This window comes from Lycium ferocissimum, chromosome 5, assembly GCF_029784015.1.
Source record: "Lycium ferocissimum isolate CSIRO_LF1 chromosome 5, AGI_CSIRO_Lferr_CH_V1, whole genome shotgun sequence".
NCBI classification, from domain to species: domain Eukaryota; kingdom Viridiplantae; phylum Streptophyta; class Magnoliopsida; order Solanales; family Solanaceae; genus Lycium; species Lycium ferocissimum.
The window spans coordinates 72,606,455-72,629,351 of NC_081346.1; the positions used below are offsets into that span (position 1 = coordinate 72,606,455).

Sequence of the window (22,897 nt, forward strand, 5' to 3'; positions counted from 1 at the left end):
ACTCCATCTTGTAGGAGGACAACCAGGACGACGTAGTAGTTAAATAAATGACCACTCAACAAATCGTTGTCAAATTGGATAACTTATAATATCTACATGTTGTAACGTAGATAAATGCCCAGAAATAGAGAGGAAATAGGCAACAACATACCTAGTGTAATCCACAAGTGGAGTCTTGAGAATTTATAGACGTAAGAGTCATTCAAAATTTAATTGTCTGGAAAAAAAAAAACAGAAATCCTTAACTTTGGAGATACCACAATCAAGCAACTCGAAATACAAAAACTCTAGAATATCTTTATAACTTCAGGAAAGTGACCTGGAATTCGAGATTCCACAAGTAAAACTTCATGTCAGTGTCATGGAGTTCTAAAAGAACTTGCTTTCAAATGAAGAAGAAAAAGGAAAAACAGATCTTTGTAATTGAAAACTAATAATATTTCAACTATATTTCAAATGCTGGTTATATTTTAACAATTGATCCTATCCTAAAACATGCTAGTAACGTATAACTTTTTTACAATGACGAGCGTATACTTGTAGGTCTCGTATCCAATTTTATCGTGCATCTAGATTTGGACGAAAATCATAGCAGACCAAGATTCAAATCTCAGTATTATTGAAAAAACATCGGATAACTTGCTCTCATCAACATAAGCCTTAATAAGCAAGGCGAACCGATGCATTTGCTAATAGGAGGTAAAGCTTTGGTGCACAAAGTTATCTGATACTTCTGCTAGTGGGAGATAACAGGTATTTTGTGGATTTAATCGATGTGCTAGTGGAGATAGCAGATATTTTGTGGATTTAATCGAGGTGCGCACAAATTGACAAGAACACAACGACTAAAAGAAAAGGACTTTGACATCTGACAAAAACAGGAAGAGGACTTAGGTAAGCACAAGCTAGCCAAATGATATCAAAGAACACTAAACTAAAAACAAATAAATAAATGGAGTTGATTTAGTATACAACAAATATTACAAGGGATACATTTGCTGCTGCAACTTAATGGTAGGTAGAAATATCAAGAACTTGTCAAAGGCAAACCCAATACTCAAATATATGACATTGTTTATGCACTCAAGGTAAAAGAAACAATTTTCTCGAGCAAAGTTAAGCAAATGTGGTAACAATGTTTATGCACTCAAGTTAAAACTCATTCAATGTTGTTCTCTGCACATTAGCATAAACTCTTAAGATATTTTTCCGCTAAACATGTTATAAAAATAACAGACATTTATCTAGGGGGAAAATTTGGGAAGAAACCAAAAAAACAAATTATACAAATGGAAAACCACATCCAGATTTACACCAGAAGCATCTATGGCAAGCTGCATCATGTCAATACCGAGGATCTAAAATCACAAAAGATGGTTTTTAACCCAGATCGCAAATCTACGTTTGTGCTGCAGACTTTGTCCAACGGAGGTTAAGAAAAACTTCATGTTATGGACACTGCAGCCTTCAAGTGTTATATTTCAGAGTCACTTCGTTGATCTGCACAGGAGTTTTGGGTCGATAATGGTCATCCGTATCTACCTCTTCAATTTCCTGAGTGGCCATAACAAACCATGAACATTAAATGCGTCCAAAAAAGCATAGAAGAAAGAGACCTCACTACAAAATTTGTAAATGAAATACGCAACCAAACTCAAATTGCATATTTAGTTTTTCTGTACTTAAGAGTTTTCCCCACTATGAGCTCCATTTTTACATTGCATCAACCCTGTACTTATAGCTGTGCTATACTAGTGGATTAATTTCATTTGGTTATTCTTTTTCTTGCTCGAGCTGGATGATGAAAAATAAGCCGGTCCAGTTCCTCAAGGGGCGCATCTACCATAACCACACCGTTCCAGACTTGGATTACTACTAAATGCTAAACGATATCACTACTAAAATAACAAGAATTAGAGACAGACAAATTTAAGAACAAAATCCATCGCTAATCCTATCCAGCGATGGATTGTCATAAAATTTTGTTAGCTACAAATTCCCTTTTTTTTTTTTTTTTTTTTTTTTGTAGTGATACAGGAAGGCAGTGAAATATCAACTGTTTAACTTCACCGTCCTCTATGCAACAACTGATAGGAAAAGGAGAATGTAACTCGTACCTGCACGATATCTTCTCCCTTTATCACACGACCAAATACATTGATCTTGTCATTCAGATCTGGAATTGGTGCAGTTGTTATAAAGAGATCAAATCCTCCACCTTCATGTTTTGTTTTTGAAGTACCAAGCATAAATGCTTCATGCTTCAGGCTGAATACAGAGAATCATAACTTAGTGATCAATGAAAACAAATGGATACCAAGACTATTATTTACAGACAAATAAGATGAGCCAAACCTCGTATCTAGTCGACTGTAGTGCTTTCCCCTTGAAGTCCAATTTTCTGTAGCTTCAGGTTTATCAATTTTACTACCATGGATAACAAAGTGCTTTATTACACGACTAAAATGCATCCCTTTGAAGTGTCCCTTCTGACTGCAAATGCATTTTATAGAGTTTATAATCGTAGCTAAGAAATGCAAGAATTCCTTCTAAAACTTTGCAAATGGCAAACAGCTGAATAAGAGCAACATTTACCGTATAACCACAAAAGCAGAGAACTTCTCCAAGCCCAAAAGTGTTTTATTTTTATTTTTTTAACAAAAAGTGCTCTTTTTTTTCAAAGTAGAGGTGTTTGGCCAAGCTTTTAAGAGAAGAACAAGTGTTTTTGAGTAGAAACAAAAGTTGTTTTTGAGAAGCTGAAAAAAGTAGTTTCTCCCGAAAAGCACTTTTTTTAAAGCACTTTTGAGAAAAATACACTTAGAAGCACTTTCAAAAAGCTTGACCAAACACTCATTGCTGGTCAAAAGTGAATTTCAAATTGATTAGTCAAAAAAAAAAAAAATTGTCTCTCACCAAAAATACTTTTTCGAAAAGCTCTTTCAAAATAAGCTAATTTTCGAAGCTTCGCCAAACAGGCTATAAATCAAATTAACTACATAAAGCAACATGTATCAGTGCCAACTAGTCTCAAAGTGTCAACTTATACCATACGAACCACTAGCAAATTAGCATGACATGGCACCACACGGCACATTTTCCTAGATTCTGGTTCTATTCGTCTACATGATGTGATGTTTTAGATTCATTTATTGATCACTGTGACACTGAAATTACCAGTCATAGCCTTAAAGGTTCTCTTTCGGATAACAAAGAAGATGAACAGCTTATGCCTTCTTAAGAAGAAAAATCTTTGAGGAAGCCCTCTTATGAAGCGACCAATTGTTGTTAAAAGCAAGTATTTTTAGCGCGTCTTCCAAGGTTTCTCAACGAGCTTAGATCAAAAACTAACCACATCAGTCCAACAGGAAGATCAAAGTTTGAAATCTTGGGATTCATATGAGGGGTGGTGAGTTAATTAAGAAATAAGCTCTTTATCATTTCATAGGCGTGAATCAAAAAATCAATATACATCGCATGCTTCTAGACATACCCACTCCCCAACCCCCCCCCCCCACCCCAACCCCCCCCCCCCCCAAAAAAACCCCCCCAAGTATCGACCACTGCAGAGTGAAGAAAAAACTTAAGGTGACGCGAATACTAATCCAACACATGATTTCTATGGAACATTGCCATAGACATAGACCAAAGATAGACAAAGTACGCACCAGAAAGCAACAAATTCGTCAACAATGTCGGGAGAACCATCCTTGTAAAGTTCCACCGTTATCAATCCTTTTGACGTGGTTATGAACTGTCAAAGTTTGAAAGACTTAACAAAGGTTAAAAATAAATCAAGCGGAAAGCCAAACAACCAATTGGGGTTGTGAATTATCCAATTGTACGCAAAATAAACAAAAGAATAAAACTTGTAAAAAGAAATGAAACAGTAGTAAATTGTCATTTGCTTCCATCTACAAAAGTCCGAGAAAGATCATTTCCTCATAAAAAAAGATGACTCGTCAATAATTGAAGTTAATCATAAGCTGTGGAAGAGCACGTGCTAGAAGTAGGAAGAAGGAAACTAGAAAAGGATACTTGAAACTATACAAACTTCTGATATTTTATAAGAAGCTGTATCAAACACTTGCTTTTTAACAAAACTGAGATTGAAATCATTCATACGACCACTTCCATATAAACACAAAAGAAGAAAGTTTCTGTACTCACAGCATATTTAGGGCCGTCAACATCAGATCTCTTATGCTCAATAAAAGGATTTTCACCCTGCATCATGCAAACAGAAATATGTATGAAGCAAATAAATAAAAATAAAAAAACAAATAAAATAGAATAGAACCAAGAATTTGTCACTCCTGTTGTTTCGTTTACTTTGGTTATCTTTACTATTTTTGCTGTCAATACTTTTATTTCTTCAATATTCTCAAATCTGTGCTGAAAAATGATTTTCTTGAGACGATCGGAAACAGCCTCTCTACCCCACGAAGGTAGGGGTAAGGTCTGCGTACACCACACCCTCCCCAGACCCCACTTGTGGAACCACACTGGTTATGTTGTTATTGTATCTGATCCCCTATTCTTGTTCAAAACCAGATGATCTAAAATGATGGGGGGTTACAGATCCATCATCCCTATGAGGCGGGAAACCAATCCCTCCTACAAGTCATGAATTATGAAATTCTCACAGCAACAAGTCTACCCGAAAAGAATTCCGTTCATTGAAACTTTTAACTGTGACAAATGCAATTTCTACTGTAACAAGTATCTCAACACAAACCATCACAAGCTACAAACAAATGAATCCCATACCTTTCTAAATAGCCAAAACAGTTTATTTATCATCAAGCAAGAACTGAAATTGGCAGTAATTCATACCTCAGTGGTTGACAAGTCACCGTGTGTCGGAATCATTGACCTAGAAGAAAATTATCAAGTATAAGGTCAGTGAACATGTATATAACTGGACCCAAGTTGCTTGGGGTTGAGACTTAGTTATTGTTATAAGGTACTTAAAAAATGATCGAATGGGACTTTTATAAAATAAAACTGTTTTTTCCTGAAGCATGAACCATTAAGAACTACATTTAAGAAGATCCCATGCAAAATAGCATAGAACAACTGAAGTTCAATCAGACTCAAATATGGATGACTGACAGCACAAGAGTACAGAAGTTTCAAAATCTCTTCTTCTTTCAAATATTATTTATTTTTTATTTTTTTGATAAAGCAGAAGTTTCGAACTTAAGGGTACATGGCATGGAATCACATGTTTACATATACAACTTTTTTTATTAAATCCACCAAAAAGAAGAGAAATAATGAAAGGAAGAAAAACACCAATTAGCAATCAAATAACGACCACAAATTTCATATATCACAACACCAAAAAGAGTAGATTCAAGTAATTCAATATCATAATGAGTTTAAGTAAGCATATTTAGTTCTGTCCAACACATGTTACTTATCACAATTCATTTTTCACCGTTCAATATAAGCTAGAGTTGTTAGAGAACATAGAATGATTTATCCATTATCAATAAAACCAATATCAATGTGATCACTAACAGCATCACTACAGATTCTTAATAACATGCCCCTTCATAGTACTTTGAACCTTAGATGATCTAGATTTTTTGCTAGCCGTCACATGTTCTTAGAAAATGAAGAGACTGCAGGAAAGAAGGAGCGAGTATGGGCAAACAGAGGCATCAAGGAAATGTTTTAGGTTCGGAAACATTGGGGGCTTAGGAAACTTAGACCAGTTGCAAGGTTTTTCTTCAGAACCACCCATTCTTGGATTCAGGTAAAGAGTTAACCTTTGGATGATAAAGATCAACTCTGACTAATTTACATAACAAGGCCATTTACTCAATCCATTCAAAACTAGTCTGTCTGTCCAGGTATAGAGATGATGTATATCGATTATTGCGCATATGATCTTATAAACAACAAGTTCATTTCCATATATAAGAATAAAACAGTAATCACTAATCCAAAAGGAGTTTGATTCTGTATTAAAATTTTACTTTATTGTTATTTATATTTTTACTTTGTGAAGATAATGTACAGACTGATGAAAATTCGGACCTCCTAGTACTAAATAATTCTTTAGTATAAAGTACAGAAATATTATGGACCAGATTAGAACTATTATGATATTGAGGATTCAGACAGCCTAATCGAACTAGCTTCGGGTTGAGGCTTAGTTTTTGTTGTAGTATTATTTCTATCTTTACAACAATGGTAGCCGAATCAATTTATGTGCACCTCGACTATCAGATCAGAATACACATTCGGCTAACTCTAACCAAGGCTTAGACATATGGGAATTAAATTTTTATTTGTCTCGGTTGGAATTGAGCCCTGCTCTGCACATCCTCCAATCTACCCACTAAAAGGACAATATCTCTTTTGAGTCATTTAGGTGTAATGTATGTTGGAGTTACTTTTACATCATATGGGTTAAAAAGTAAGGTCTGCGTACAGTCTACCCTCTCATTTGTGGGACTTTACTGGGTATGTTGTTGTTGTTGGGTTAAAAAGTAGAGAAATTTGTTTTTCCTCCCTAGATGTGTTTCACTACTTCTTTAAGTTGTATCCATAATCCACCGAATTTCGTACTGTGTGTCTTTGGTTCTCAGGGATTTCTCGGTTATGATGGAGAAAAAATTAAAGTAGTTGTACTACCCATACAGGTTTATCTCTTTTTCAACTTGTTTTTCATATGTAGAATCTAAACCAAAGCAAAACCCAACATATCAATAAACAGCTCAAAAATCACATATTTTAGACCCTACAAGCAGGCAGCTATAACAAGCATCTAAGATAGCTACAGCAATAAAAGTATGTACAAAGAAAGGATTTTTACAAACCTTCGAGACCAGTGTCTATAAGTAGAAAACAGGAAAAACACCATTACAGCAATAACTAAACCATATAGCATAATCGTAGGGACACTAATTCGACTCGGCCCCTTCTTCTTTTTGCTTTGCAGCAAAAGAGCTTGTGGTTTTATCTTCGCCATGACGCCTATGCCTTGCAGGTATATAAATCTCTGAATTTACAAAACAGCAAGACAAAATTAAAATCCATTTTACCAAGCTAAACAAAACAAACCAGTTTAAACATTTCGAAAACGACCAAACCGAAAAATATAATTTGAATCTCAGATGTGTGTTTCCAGATAGCAAATGTAAAATCAACTTAATGGGCCAAATTTAAATTTATTTCCCCATTTAATTCTTGAAAATTTTAGTCCAGAATTCAAATGCTCCTTTTTTATTAGAAATGAACTTGATAATTACATAAACAAAACCACAAAGATTTTAACTTTGAATTTCCTAAATTAAAGCTACAAGCTAAAATTCATTAACACATACATAATAAATACAAATATGAAAAAAAATAAAAAATTAGCTCTTTCTGTAAACATGGGGTTTGCTTAAAACAACCTTTGAACCGATCCGACTTTATTTCCTTTTAAATTGACACATGACAATTTCAGATTCTACTTAAGTTTCTAAATTTAGCACAATCAAGAAAGTTAATAGTACTAACATTTTGTACCTAAATTATGCCAAAAAATATCAAGATTTGATTTTTGAACCGAAAAAACAACATTTGAACTTTGAAATGAATTTCCTAAATTAAAGCTTCAAGTTAAATTCATAAACACATATATAACAAATACAAAAAAATTATTAAAAAAAAATAGCTCTTTCTGTAAACATGGGGTTTGCTTAAAACAACCTGTAAACCGATCTGAATTTATTTCCTTTTAAATTAACACATGAAAATTTCAGATTCTACTTAAATTTCTAAATTTAGCACAATCAAGAAAGTTAATACTAACATTTTGTACCAAAATTATGCTTAAAAAAAAATTAGTTATGTATCAAGATTTGATTTTTGAACCAAAAAATCAACATTAGAACTTTGAATTTCCTAAATTAAAGCTTCAAGCTAAATTCATCAACACATACATAATAAATACAAAATAAATTTAATTTTTTTTTTTTTTTTTTTTTTGCTATTTCCATAAATTTAAACACGGGGTTTGCTTAAAACACCATGTGAACCGATCTGAATTTATTTCCTTCTAAATTAACACATAAACATTTCTAAATTTAGCACAATCAAGAAAGTTAAAATCAATATTTTGTACCGAAATTATGCTTAAAAAGAACCCTAGTTATGTATCAAGATTTAACTATTGAACCAAAAAAAAAATCATAATAAATATAAAACAGAATAAAAATTTAGAGTGACCTGTGGAAAAAATTAATTAGCACAATCAAGATAGTTGATACTAACATTTTGTATATAAATTATGCTTAAAAAACCCTTACTTATGTATCAAGATTTGATTATTTTTTTTTTAACAGAAAAATCAAAATAAATATAAAAGAGAATAAAGATTTAGAGTCACCTGTGGAAAAAAAAAATTGATTACTTTTTATTCTTCTTCAAATGTTGCTTCGTGGTACTCGGTGTGACTTTAGGTGTACAAAAGAGAATAATCATACAGTTATTAAATCTTGTTTAAATTTCAAAGAACTTTAATAACTTGTGCTTTTTCACCCCCCAACTTAAGTTAATTATCCAAGACAAATGCCTAAAAAAACATATAACTTCACATTTAGACAAGGGATAATTATTATATCCGCGTAGCCATGTTTTTAATTTACTTTTTTTTTTTTGCAATAGTATTTATATACACGATATATAATATTATATATTATTATATACTTACTGTAGATAATGTATAAACCTAATATAAAAGTGTATAATAATATATAAAAGGACCATTTCTTGTAATATTAAAAATATGAGCTATTTCGGATAAATATTTTTCCAAATAGACATATAACGTGTATGGCCAAGCTTATTTTTCTCTCAAAAGTGTTCAATAAATGCTTATTTTAAAAAAAAGTGAGGTGTTTGGCCAAACTTTTGAGAGAAAAAGCTTTTGAGAAAATAAGTACTTTTGGGGAGTAGCAAAATTAGATTTTCAGAAGTTAAAAAATAGCTTTTGCCCAAAAATAAAAAGTACTTTTGAAAAAAATACATTTAGAAACACTTTTTAAAAGCCCAAAAAAGTAAAAAGTACTTTTTAAATTAATTGGTTTTTGGATTGGCTTATAAGTTGGCTTATGTTCGTTTTCACTTTTGAGTGTTTTAATGGCTTTCATTTTGCGCTTAAAATAAGCTCAAAAATAATGATCATTTAACGGTTTATCTAAAATGGCCGAAAACAACTTATAAGCCAAAAAAAAAATAAGTTGACTACCCTAACTTATTTTTTTTCAAATTTTAAAACAAATTTTTAAGCTATAAGCCAATCCAAACGGGCTCTTGGTCAAATACAAATTACTTTTAGCTAAAAGTATTTTTAAAAAAAATACCTTTCAAAATAAACTGTTTTTATGTTTTTGCTAAATAAACAGAAATGCAGAGTTTACTTTCCTTTTAGACAAGGCATCGTACGTCTTGTGCAGCTGACTTTCAGGTTTATATTACATGTCAGCAAACTAAATATTCATTTCGTTCTCTATAGAAGTTGGAAGTTATTAATATTTATCATATATACATGTATCAACAATTTTTATAGGTACATATATATTAACAGTTCTTTCATATTATTGAAATTAAAATGTATTAGAAAACTTGCATTGTAGAAGTAACGTTGAGTAAAGTTCTTGCTAATCATATTTAAATGGATCGTAAAAGCTTAAAACCATGCTATATTAATATTCTATGCGGTATATGTTTATGTATCTCGACTTGTGAAAGTGAAAAATAAGATTGCATTTAAGAAGAAACCTAATAAAGCATTCATAAAGATAGAACATCAAAAAATAACAGTGACATATTTCCATGATTAATTTTCAGCTCTACTATGTTTGTACCAAAAAATGTAGCAAAAGAAATGAAAATTACAAAATTCTATTTAATTTTGTATGTGCTGAAACCCTCCGGTAATTCCTCCAAATTTCCCTTGAAAATCAACATTTTTCTTAAAAATCAACATGTCAAATCTTAAGAAGCAACATCACGAGTTTTTAAAATAACTGTCAATACTCCAACTCCAGTATCGTCAGAGAATTCAACTTGTAAAGCTTCATAATGCACCTGAAGATCTTAATAGCTTATCCGAGCAGGTGCTTTGTGATCACTACTTTGAATCTTCCCATCTAGGGTTACAAAAAAAATTGTGGCCTCGAGATTGTAATATAAGTTAAAATTACAGTTAGGGTTCTGAACCGAGGATATAAAGTTCCAATTATCAGGATTGTACAAAATCAGAGGATGGCCGCAACGAGTTAACACAAAGAAAGAATAGGGTGACACCGTAGTATCCTCTTGAAGTATCCTCCTGAAGATAGGACACGCGAAAAGTGAGAACGATACCCAGTGCAATAGCTAATCAAATAATAAAATCTGTAATACCAAATTGTACTAAGAACTTTTGGTGGAATGATCAACGACCATTGTACTTTTTATATCTAATCTATAATTATTACAAAAGGATCAAGAACCAAATATTTCTCATCTAGAAATATTTGAACGCGGGTTAATGTTTTAATGCCTCCACCACGACGCACAAAGTTGGGTCTCCAATGAACATGCGGTATATATGTTGAGGAGAAAATCCCCTTAGAGATTGGGCGAGAAATTGGACAAGCTAGCAATGCAAAAGATGAGATGAACGAGAAGAAAGAAAAAAAAAAGGCAATCTAGAAGTGGTGATTATGATTCTTGGTTGCCTGTTGGATGTTGGATGGGAAAAGATTGAATGATATCGCAACAATGGAATACTTGCGGGCAACACTAATAAGGTAAGTAAAATACAATCTTTGTGAGTTTTTGTTCTAATTTATATGTTTATCTTTTCATCATCCCCACACTATTAGGTAATAGTTACGAGTTGTAAATTCATAGCTTAGATTTTGTGTGATGATAATGAAAAGATAGACAAATAAATTAGAACAGTAAATCAGAAAGATTGTATTTTACTTACTTTATTAGTATAGTATATCATTTTTGCGATATACTATCCGAAAATCATCACCACCACTTATAGATTGCCTCTTTTTTCTTTTTTCTCTCCTCTTTCACCTCATCTTTTGCACTGCTAGCTTGTCAAATTCCTTACTCAATCTCTAATGGGCTTTTCTCCTCAACATATACACCACAACCTTCATTGGAGACCCAAACTAGTATAGAGAGGAGAATGCAAAGTTCATCTTATTTAAATGTTTTAAAGTGTAACTCTATATCTTATTGACGTCTCTTGTAGAATTAGAAACACCGTATATATAGTGTACAATTTTATTGAAGATTACAAGATATTAATGGAGTGGAACAAATATATTCATTTCCAATCCAAAATAGTTCATGAATGAGTTGTTGACATCCACAAGTTCAATGAATTCATAACAACATTAACTTATTTTCCATTTATCTAATTATAGATGCAACGAACCTCGAGAAGAAAACATTGTACAAAATAAAAAGAGAGCTTCATGCTATACAAAGTTCTAAATTTGATTCAATGTGCTTATTCTCTATCTTTTTTCTTCTTCTTCTTTTTTTCATTTTTATTTAGAGAACATTGAAAGAAATAATATCAATTTGGAATATATCACAACAGAAAACACGTGGCTGGCATAATTTTAACCAAATCATTGCCCGCAAATCAGTTCAATAAACTAATTAAGACCACAAGCACAACTAGGGGATATTGTCTAGATTTTACATCAAGGTAAAACAAGATCTATAAAGATTCCAAGATATTAGGAAATGGTTTATGAAGAGATTACGATTCTTTTTTATTTAATAAAACACGTGTAACAGATTTTTTTGTTTTTTTGCTTTTGCCTGTTTGTTCATAATAATGGATCAGTCAATATCTATTTTTTCCTATCATTATGGAAGTAGTTGCTAAGCTTCCTTTAAATATGTGTTATTCATTCCCTTCATTCACTAATATAAGAATATAATCACTTCAAGCAATCTTCTTGTTAACATATTCACCACATATCTCAAAATGAGGAAACACAGCTACTACTCTATTTTGGTCATTTTTGGATCACTTCTCTATTTGCCTTTATTCTTGAATGCAACATCCATTAGTCATCACAAAGGTTGTAAGTAATGGCATATACAAAGCCTAACTAGAGGAAAATTCTGGATTTGAATGAATTTTGGCAATTTTGCAGTTGTCATTGAACCCACAACCCAATTATGCTACTGGTTTTGCAGTTTACAATATGTACATATTTAGTAGATTTCTCAACTCATATACAAAGTCAAACAAAGCTAATGAGTTCAGCTGAACTAATATCATATACTTTATATCCGTCTCTTGCTACTCTACAGGGTAGATTTTGTGGGTTCAAGTGAATCTATTGTTTTTGGCTCAAACTATGGGCTCAAGTTCGAAAATAGTCACTTTCTGGCCCTCTGTTATTGAAAGATAGCATCAATATCATGGAGTTTTAATTTCCACGAGTGTGAAGCTCCATAATATTGTCTTGAAATTTCAATTATGAATTTTTAAATTCCAGGACAATTTCTATTTTTAAGGCCATTTTTTTAAGATATGAGCAGAAAAGTAGTCAATGAACGCTATTTCTACCAAACCGTGTTACATATGCCAAATATATACACACACACACTTATTCATTCTAAACTCACTGACTCTAAATCTTGGATTCGCCTATGCATACTCTTATATGTTTGTTCTACTTTTTTTGTGTTTTTTTTTTTTTTTTTTTCATTTCTATCACTTGATACCGTTGACATTAATTTGACCTTTTTGATGTTTTGTGATGTGTAGAGTGTCATGATGAGGTGGAGTTTGATTATATAGAAGGGAGTAAGAAAGGTCCAAGTAAATGGGGAGAGTTAAAAAAAGAATGGGAAACTTGCAATTTTGGGAAGATGCAATCTCCAATTGACATTTCAAGTTGTAATGTCAAAATTCAGAGAAAGTTGGATCACAAGAAAATTTACAAGCCATGTAATTCTACAATAAAGAATAGAGGCCATGCCATTTCAGTACGTTTTACTCCTAAAAGATATGCACAGTTTGTAGAATCCATTGGTTTTAATTGACTAATTTTATTGTTATTTCTTTCTTTTTTTACAAATTACAAGTGATATCACGAAAAGATTCAATATATCTTACCATATTTGTATAAATAAATGAATCTTTTGTATATAAATATTTTTTCCTACTATCACTCAATAAAACTTTAATTCTTTGCAAAAGGACTTGTGATTATTGTAATTGGGCGGAGGCGGATTCATGATTCTAAATTTATGAGTTTTGAATCCTTACTCCTTTTTTTTTTTTGAAAATTGAATTCGAGATATATATTTTAGACTAATTGACTAAATATTTTAATACAAGTATAGGGTTTGAGCCAAAACTATTGGGTTTTGAAAAAACTTTTAATTTCTATTATGGCTGCGCTTCCTGTCAGTGGAGAATGTAGAGTTATATCATATATGTATGGGTTCATTTGAACTTCATATTTTTGGCTCTAACTCTATAGATGTGTTAAGAATTTCATCAAATAAGCATACAAATAAATGAGAACAAATTCATTAAATCAAAATAAGTTGTGGTGGAATTCCGAACTTGAGTTCATACAATTTAAATTCTGAATCCGCCTATAATTCTATCACTATAAGATAAATTGTACGTGCATCTATGAAGGTAGAATTTTCATATTATTTTTTTTCCCCTTAATTTTGTCTCCCTCCCCCTCTTATAATATGAAGAATATCTTCATTAAATTAAATTTTCATATCTATATGCAGTTGCAATGGCATGGGGATGCTGGATCCATTTGGATGAATGGCACGAAATACTCCCTTCTACAAATTCATTGGCATTCTCCTTCTGAACATACCATCAATGGTAGAAGGTACCAATTCTATAACACACATATTTAGATTTTAAATTCGATGCACCAAAAATACAATAAATTTTTTTACACAATTCTATCACTCATAAAGTAATTATGTCTATATAACATTGACTCGCAACGTAACCTAATAAATATAACAATCAAAATGGCACCACAGGTTAAACTACACCGATGATGTATCTATAAGGGGTTTGATAAGTAAACTATCACTCCATCCTTATTTTATATTGTTAATTACTCCTTCCGTCCCATTTACGCAAGTGGCACTACGCCATTTAACAAAGAAAAAACGATTTATGAAATTTGTGATGCAAAATAAGCCATAAATATTTATGTGACTGTAAATCATCTTATTGAGATAAAATGAGAATTTTAAAGTTAAATTATTTTTAATATGAAAATGTGGTATTATTTTTTGCCATAATCTAAATAAAGAAAGTGTGTTGCATAAAATGGAATGAAGGAAGTAATAGATAAAATTCATTTAGAGCCCGTTTGGATTGGCTTATAAGCTGGTTTGACCGCCATTATTAATTTTTTTTTTTGTGTTTGGCAAAATAAAAAAGTGCTTAAAATAAGTTTAAAAGTGCTTAAAATAAGCCAAAAACAAGAAGTTGGGGAACTCCAACTTTTTTCTTTTTGGCTTAAAAGCCATTTTAGTTTAACTAATGATTTTACTTTTTTGTCCCTTATATTTTTTTCTAATTCCAATATTACCCTCACTACTAAAAACCCTAAACTATCATCTTTCCGCTCAACAACTTATTTTCAACTTCAAAGATTTTTATCCAAACACGTAACTGCTTATTTATAAAATAACTTTCAAAGACTTAAAAAAAGATTTTAAACACTTATGCTTAAAAGCCACTTTTTTTTGGAGCTAATCCAAACGCGTTCTTAATCTCTTTGTGACTCTTTGTCTATTTTATTTTTGGTATGATTTGAATGATAGGTATGCCTTGGAATTGCATATGGTTCACCAAAGCACTGAGGAGAAGGTGAACAATAAGATAGTTGTTAATGCTGTCCTTTACAAATTAGGCTTACCAGATCCATTTCTTTTTACGGTAAGCATTTTTTTGCTAACTCCATTTATTGTCACAAATATCATATAATCATCAAAAATTCCGGTGAAATGAATAAGATTTTTCATTTTGGAACATAAAACTTTTTGATTGGGAGCGCTTCTCCTTTTAATGTGTCTTACGCCATATGAATCCAAATTAGTATAACAGGAACCATGCATCCGGTAGAAAAAAAAATGATCTAAAGATTTACATAGTATAACAATAATTGTGTCTTAATCACAAATAAGTAGGATTGGTTATAGGAATCCTCAGTACCCAAGCATAATCTGGTGTATCAAGCATCTTAGATTTACACAAATTCTTGCATTACAAGATTTTGATATATGCAATCTACCTTGACATAAGCAATAGTGATTGAGTTTATTTTTACAGTTTAAACCTGTAACCTGTGTATAAGCCACACACAAACAATTTTATCATTGCTTCAAGACTCCCTACACTCACTATTGTTGATTTTGATGCAATTTGTGATTCTTGATTATAGTTGGGGAGACACATATTTTCAATGATTGATCAAGAAGGTGCAGAGAGGAACTTGGGAATGATTAATCCAAATTACATTGCTAATATGCATAGCAAAAGATATTATGAGTACAAGGGTTCACTCACTACCCCTCCTTGCACAGAAGGTGTCACTTGGATCGTCAACAAGAAGGTAAAATTTCACATTTAATTTAATTTAATTAACACAAGACAAATATAATATTAAGGGTTGTTTGGTAGCTGGTTAGAGTTATGCAGATATTAGTAATATAGAGATCAGATATGTCGGGTTAGTTATTCCATCTTCTATCCCTGCGTAAAAGAATATATAGATTCCCTCATAACTTATACGTATATTAGTTATGCGGGTTTCTATATTGCAAACCAAACAATACCGTATTAGATGTTGAATTTTATACAAAAACAACAACATACCCAATGAAATTTCACAATGTGAGGTCTGGGGAGGGTAAGTACACACAGACCTTACCCCTACCTTGAAAGGTAGAGAGACTGTTTCCGAAAGACTCTCGGCTCAAAAGAAAACATGACAAAAAAGGTCAAATAAGGACAACCAATTTAAAGCAGTATGTTGAATAATCATGATATTACTCAATACTTATATTGGATTTGATACATGAATAATCTAGCTCCTAACTAGCTACTAAATGATTATGGCATAAGATTAATTAAAGTTTATATTAGAACTAATTATACCTTATCTATTTTAGGTACAAACTGTATCAATATTTCAAGTGATGTTGCTCCGAAAAGCTGTCCTTGATGTAAGTTCCCCTCTACTTTTTTATTTTCCTATCCTACATAATAATTACGAAAGTTAAAAACAATTTTATTGCTGCATTCGTTTAAAAAAAAAAAGTTACTTTCTGTATTTAGTACTACTTTTTAGTTCAAATATGCCACATGAGATGTTTAAAATCACAAAATTCAAAATTTTGATACGTTACATCCGTCTTTAATCTAAAATCACAAGATTTGAAGTTTTTCTTTTTACTTTCTTAAACTCCGTATTTCGATCAAACTAAGACACACAAAATGAAATAGAGAGAGTAACATTGTTAAAGTAGTTTTCAAATATTTTGAAGTGAACAGAAAATGTTTGCTTGTAATATTTTTAATTTGGTTTGTAATTATATAGTTTATCTAAAACTTACATCTTGATTTACTTAATAATTTGGAAAAACTGACCAGCAGTGAAGTTAAATAGTAGTAATAAAATGTATGATAACAAGGATAAGACAGTAAAATGATTAGTCGAATATTCATGATGTAGGATAAGGAGGTCTGGTTATTTTTCAGTTATATCTATTTAGAGAATTTAATTTATCTATTACTACTAACAAGAATAATTTTATTATTATTATTTGAATGTTGTTTTTCAGTATGCTGAAAGTAATGCAAGGCCACAGCAACCACTTAACAACAGACAGATCAATCTTTTACTCTCCAAGCACTAGAGCCCCTCAATTTTCAATAAGTGTCAAAAGTCTACTATTAGTTTTTCTTCTTCTTCGGTCGATGTTTAGTACCTGCTTTGAGACTCGGCTAATTCAGATCCACGCTGGGAAATCTCATTTTGGAGAAAGCGCTTTCTATCAAAGGCGACTCTATATTAGGATTTGTATCCGAAACCTCTGGTTGAGGATCGAGAAGTACTCATCGCTCTACCATAATCTCTGGTGGTTACTATTAGTCTATTGCGCTCTTTCAAAACTGCTATTTTATTTTTATAGAAATGGTGGAAGGATGAAGTAGAAAGAAGATGTTTTCAACATTTGTACTGAAATTTTATCAGAATATTGATGGGAGAATTGAAATAATATTAGAGAGCCTTAATGAGAAAGATTGTTTTTTTTTTCTTTCTTTTATTTGTCTGACCATCCAATGTCTGGAACCCGTTGTACTCTCTGCGCAGATCCTCCATATCAGAAGTTTTATTAACGATTTAGATTTGTTCTTTAAGTAGAGTTTACAAAGCACATCAAAGAGTGTACTGGAATAGATGGGATTCCTCCGCTCTTAATCAGAGGTCTCGCTCAAGCCTTGGAAATGAAAAAACTCCTGATAAAGATAGATTTCCCTTAAGTGGGCCTACACAGCACCAATCCAGATTATTCGGACCAGTGAGTTTGAAACACCAGATTCAAAGAACAAATATAGCAAAAAAATCCACACTGTTGTCTTCAAATTTCCAACTCATCAAAGCATATTGTGTTGCTACCTTTCCTGCTTAAGCTTTATACAAACACTAAACCAGCTAATCATACTTCATTTGCAATTTCATCTTGTATTTCCCCTCAGAGAAACAAAAAGCTAGTAATATTTGATGGGAAATATCATCAGTCAACACTTCAAGATCGTAACAGACGTACAGATCGAATTGAGAAGTCCATTTGCATGGAGCCAGGGGCGGATTTATAATGCATAATACAAGTTTGGCATAACTCAGTAGCTTTGCACTGTATTCGCATTAAGGAATCCACTTTAACACCTATAACTAGTAAGTGAAAAGGACTGTGCGTTCAGAACCCACAAACTTAAAATCCTGAATCTGCCTTTCCATGGAGCAGTACAGAAAAAGATTACGGGAAAGAATAAGTGACGAATGTTCCGCAACTCCTTGTTGCAAGTAATAACCTGTAAGTAGCTTCCTCTTTGATGTTTCCCACGGTAAACTCGTCGGGGAAACGAAGTTAAATCATACCAATTGTTGCAGTCGTTCGTGTTGATTTCAACATTTAAACACTTAAAAAATCTGGTCTAATGTCGCGATTAAGAACATCATCTGACCCTTTCGGTAATATTAGCGCAAGAACTGGTGCCTCCTCTTGTCTGCCTTGTATTGTAGGATTTGCAACTAGGACATTTATGTGCTACAATATGGAAGTTAACCTCAGATGTTTCTGTACAGTCATTGCAAAGAATCCAGACCTAAAAACATTCAAAGAAAGTACTCAAATGTAAGATAAGGCGATCAAATCTGATATGAAATTACACCGGATGGACAAACTGGTTTCTTACCATCTTGTTCTGATACATTTCGGGCATAGGTATTGATGCAACCTAGAATTAGAAAGTAGATGAAGCTTGTCAGTTTGAAAAAAAGATCAGGAAAAAAAAGTCTACCAACTTAGTAACTATTGCCTCCGTCCCAATTTATGTGTTACTCTTTCCTTTTATTCCGTCCAAAAAAGACACTTTTTCTATATTTAATAACAATTTAACTTTAAACTTCTCATTTTACCCTTAATGAGTATATAGCCACACAAATATCTATGGATTATTTTGGACCACAAGTTTCAAAAAGTCTAATTTTCATTCTTACATTCCATGCCTAGTCTAACACCTTCACATAAATTGGGACAGAGGGGGTATGTAGCATGTACCTCCTGGTCCAGTTTCTCCCAGACTCGGGACATGTCACAGTATGATCTCGAGCAAACAGGACAAGAATACCTGCATGCACAAATTGTTGGAACCGAGCACAACGGGACCAAAATCTATGCTGCTCGGACCCTCCAAAACTGTTGTTACACCCGTGTCGAATTCTCCAAAAATGCATAGTTTTTTGAGGACCCGACACACAACCAGTGATAGTTTTGAAGATCCCAAGCAACATAGAAATGAGATCAATATTAAGGAATTGACTGATCATAGAAAAACATTAACACGTTAAAACATACTGGAAATGTCGTTCCATCTGCATGACACATTCCAGATGCATGGTGTGACCGCAAGGCAAGACGGTGACGTTTTTTGTTGTATCGAAAATATACTGCATCAAGTGAAAAGAATCAAGAGACATCCATTTCATGCTCTTTTTTTTTTTGAAAAAAAAAATATTTTCCAAAGTTTGCCTTACCTCGAAGCAAACAGGGCAATTGTGGTGCATCGCTCTTTCTATACAAATATGTGATTCCTTCATCAACTTTGAATAGCAACATCCTGACAAAGGGAGGAAAAGGGTCAGATATCCTATTACTATAATCAATTAAATGCTAATATAAGCTTTTGTTGTTGAATTAAGTTCTTATTCAAGTTGAGCATCACACTCACCACATGTGTCACAGTGAAAGAAATTCTCCTCGCCACCCGTTCTGTATTTCAAATATTTTGTGCAGGAAAACGAAGAATAATATATTAGATACAATGTTTCCACTCTAGAAAGATAAAATGGCCTGTGCTGACCAACTGATGTAAGTCAACTGAAATGGTGCTGGTGTAGACACGCTTCAATTCATGTGAACCACAGTTTGGCCGCTTTGATGAGCTGGGGCAGGATTTACATTTGGATAGGGTTGAATAGTAGAATAACTAATCCCCCATTGTACCGACATAAACTATGTTGCTCGGATTCTTCAGAAAGTACACCTGGTGCGTGTTGAATCATTCAAAAGTAGTTCATTTTTGGAGGATACGACACGGCGCAACAACTTTTTTGGACAGTCCGAGCAACATAGCTTTACATATCAAACTCATTAACGAAACATGATTTAGCATGCAAACTAAAACAAAGCTCTTCCCCAAGGGAGGTTGGTCTCAGTCCATTTCATGACCAGTGGCGCAGCCAGGAAACTCACTTAAAGGATTTCAAAATATAACATCTATCATATATATATATATATATATAATTTACATTGTAGATATAGCGTTATTTTCTGGTGAAGCAGATTCGAATGAACCCCCTTGCGGCCCCCTAGCTCCATTCCCCATTTGGCCGTTTGTGACCACTGACTGGCCTATGTCTCAAATGTTGTGGGCTTTGTGTTTTTACGAATGAAGTAATTAAGGAAAATACATTAAAGAACCGATAACTATATGCAGTATGAGAAAGATTTTAACCTGCAGATTCCGCATTTATCACAGTGGTACTGATTCTTCGAAACCTAAAGATAGAAAGAAAATCATCTTGTTTAAGCATAGTATAAATATCGATCAACAACGTCGTAGATAACGAGTCTTACGTCATCGTCAAAGAAGTTGCATTTTGAGCAAAAGTACTTCCCCATGCAAACCCCACATTGGATACATGTTTGTTGAACCTAAAACACAATTAAGGACAAAAAAGTAAATGCTACCTCAGCTCGACATATATGAAACACTTGAATTGAGTCACTGAAAATTGAGGAAAAACTCACATCCTGTTCAGTATTACACAATGAGCAAATGACCTGAAAGACACACAGAGAAGTATACTTAAATCAGTCAACAAAAAGGTGTAACAAACAAGAAATTTTAATCAAGTACATCACACAATGGCGGAGCCACATAAACCAAAGGGTGCTCAGTTCAACACCCTTTGCCAGAAAATTGAATTGTGTATGTAGAAAATTATGTTGCGTATATAGGTCAAATATTACTTTTCATATATTATACATATCTATTAAATCTTGAACACCCGTAATGAAATTTCTGGTTTCGCCACTGCTGGATCACACCACGATCATTTTCACATTATATAACCCGCCCATCTATCAACTACGCTTCAATCCCAAATGAAAATGATGGAAAGAAACTTAAAGAGAGGTGTGTTGCTCGGACTCTCCAAATATAATTTTGGAGGATCGGACACACACTCAGCGATATTTTTGAAGAGTTCGAGCAACATAGATTTTAAAAACTCAAGCGTAAATATAGAATCTTTATACAATAGAAGAGGGAGAACATTGAAAACTAACCCCTTTTATATCATGGCGAGGAATATCGTGGCGTTTGAGTGGATCAAGTTCTAAGGAATTCTGATCAAGAATTGGAAAACTTATGATTAATTCTCACATAAAAGGAAAAAAAAATAAAAAAAATTCAACTGAATATGAAAAAAGTTTCTACCTTCGAGTCATTATGACAATGCCTGCAATCAAATATCTCATCACAACATGGTGCTTTAATTTTGCATCTCCTTCTGTAATGTGAGCACCTACAAAAGAAAAAGAAAAAAAAGAAAAAAAAAAAAAAAGAAAAAAGGAAAGATCAACAAAAACTCATGAAAATATTCAAAGAATTAAAAAAAAAAAAAAAAAAAAAAAAAGATGAAAAAATACCCATAATTCTCAGAATCCATCTCCATTATAGAAGTTATCTGTTCCTTCAACCAATTCTACTGAATCGAGAAATTTTTTTCCAATGGGTACTCAAAAATCCCTGAAATTCACTAATTATGGTAACATAATATAAATTTAGACATCAAAATTTTGGAACTGAACTAAAAATCACACCTTTAACTTTAACAAAAAGATTTAAAAACTGAGACATCAATAAAAAGACTGAAACTTAGCTAAAAATCAGACCTTTAGCTATGATCTACAAATTCAGACATCAAGAAAAGACTGAAACTGAACTCAATTCTCTTCACTCAATTCAACTAAATCAAGAAGTTTCTTCCAATGGGTACTTAAAAAAGCCCAAAATTCAACTAATTATGGTAACATATTACAAATTTAGACATCAAAAAGTTTGGAACTGGATTAAAAATCATACCTTTAACTATAAACAAAAAGATATAGTAAAAATTCAGACATCAAAAACACTCAAACTGAACTAAAAATCAGATCTTTAACTAAGAAAAAGAACATCTATATTCAGATAAAAAAAGAAAAGACTGAAAGTGGACTCCATTCTCTTCACTAAATTATACTAAATCAAGAAATTTCTTCCAATGGGTACTCAAAAATCCCTGAAATTCAACTGATTATGACAAAAAATGTAATCCAGACATCAAGATTGAAACTGAACTAAAAATCACACCTTTAATTATGACAAAAATATAGAGTTTCAGACAAGAAAAGATTGAAACTGAACTAAAAACCAGACCTTTAACTATAACAACAAAAATATACAAATTCACATATCAAAAAGATTGAAACTGAACTAAAATCACATCTTTAACTAAGAAAAAACATCATACAAATTCAGATAAACAAAGAAAAGATTGAAACTGAACTAAAAATCAGACCTTCAACAATGACAACTAAAATATACAAATTCACACATAAAAAAGATTGAAAACTGAACTAAAATAAGATCTTTAACTAAGAAAACACATCATACAAATTCAGACAAACAAAGAAAAGATTGAAACTTAACTAAATATCAGACCTTTTGGGTGCTGATGATGTTGAATGTGATTGTTGTAGATAAGAACAAGAAACAGAGAGGGTTGAAACAATAATGCATTATAAGTTACATGCCCATAGTTTTCAGTTTCACTGTACCATTTTATTTGTCTTTGATCATTTTAATTGATGACCAGGCGACACGTCAGCGTTATGCATGCTGTATTTATTGAATGCAATGAACTTTCTTGTCGTCCTTATTAAACATAGATAATTTAAATTTGGGAGATAATTTTATGGTCATACTGGAGATACAAGCAGAAAAGAGATCCAGTGGATGCCAATTGTTTTCAAT

At 32.4% G+C, this 22,897-nt stretch overlaps 3 protein-coding genes across 9 annotated transcripts; 1 reads left to right on the plus strand and 2 right to left on the minus strand.

The window, feature by feature from the left end:
* Positions 1-1,035: 1,035 nt before the first annotated feature.
* Positions 1,036-8,537, minus strand: LOC132057358 (peptidyl-prolyl cis-trans isomerase CYP21-3, mitochondrial-like). 2 transcript variants are annotated; one of them, XM_059449926.1, is made up of 8 exons: positions 8,387-8,537; positions 6,831-7,012; positions 4,834-4,873; positions 4,168-4,224; positions 3,666-3,751; positions 2,356-2,493; positions 2,118-2,268; positions 1,036-1,554 (listed from the first exon to the last, which is right to left on the minus strand). In XM_059449926.1, the coding sequence occupies exons 2-8, from the start codon at positions 6,980-6,982 to the stop codon at positions 1,468-1,470; spliced, it is 711 nt and encodes a 236-aa protein (XP_059305909.1). In that variant the 5' UTR covers positions 6,983-7,012; positions 8,387-8,537; the 3' UTR covers positions 1,036-1,467. The 2 variants fall into 2 exon arrangements, with proteins under 2 accessions (XP_059305909.1, XP_059305910.1); XM_059449927.1 differs by lacking the exon at positions 8,387-8,537 and adding an exon at positions 8,272-8,368.
* A 3,414-nt stretch (positions 8,538-11,951) lies between these two features.
* LOC132058541 (carbonic anhydrase Nec1-like) lies at positions 11,952-17,336 on the plus strand. The gene is made up of 7 exons (XM_059451008.1): positions 11,952-12,104; positions 12,800-13,020; positions 13,789-13,895; positions 14,851-14,965; positions 15,471-15,641; positions 16,201-16,254; positions 16,873-17,336. Exons 1-7 carry the CDS (start codon positions 12,008-12,010, stop codon positions 16,945-16,947), a joined length of 840 nt encoding a protein of 279 aa, XP_059306991.1. The 5' UTR covers positions 11,952-12,007; the 3' UTR covers positions 16,948-17,336.
* Positions 17,337-17,792: 456 nt separating this feature from the next.
* Positions 17,793-22,671, minus strand: LOC132057359 (E3 ubiquitin-protein ligase RZFP34-like). Of its 6 annotated transcripts, none has more exons than XR_009415134.1 (13): positions 21,532-22,047; positions 21,320-21,407; positions 21,169-21,228; positions 20,629-20,661; positions 20,455-20,532; positions 20,333-20,376; positions 19,547-19,587; positions 19,353-19,435; positions 19,174-19,265; positions 18,877-18,946; positions 18,512-18,553; positions 18,077-18,421; positions 17,793-18,041 (listed from the first exon to the last, which is right to left on the minus strand). XR_009415134.1 is itself a non-coding variant. In XM_059449930.1 (13 exons), the coding sequence occupies exons 2-13, from the start codon at positions 21,555-21,557 to the stop codon at positions 18,272-18,274; spliced, it is 807 nt and encodes a 268-aa protein (XP_059305913.1). In that variant the 5' UTR covers positions 21,558-21,631; positions 22,586-22,671; the 3' UTR covers positions 17,793-18,271. The 6 variants fall into 6 exon arrangements, 5 of the variants coding, with proteins under 5 accessions (XP_059305913.1, XP_059305912.1, XP_059305914.1 ...); XM_059449930.1 differs by adding an exon at positions 22,586-22,671 and having other exon boundaries at positions 17,793-18,421; positions 21,532-21,631; XM_059449929.1 differs by adding an exon at positions 22,586-22,671 and having other exon boundaries at positions 17,793-18,421; positions 21,532-21,641.
* Between the last annotated feature and the right edge of the window lie 226 nt (positions 22,672-22,897).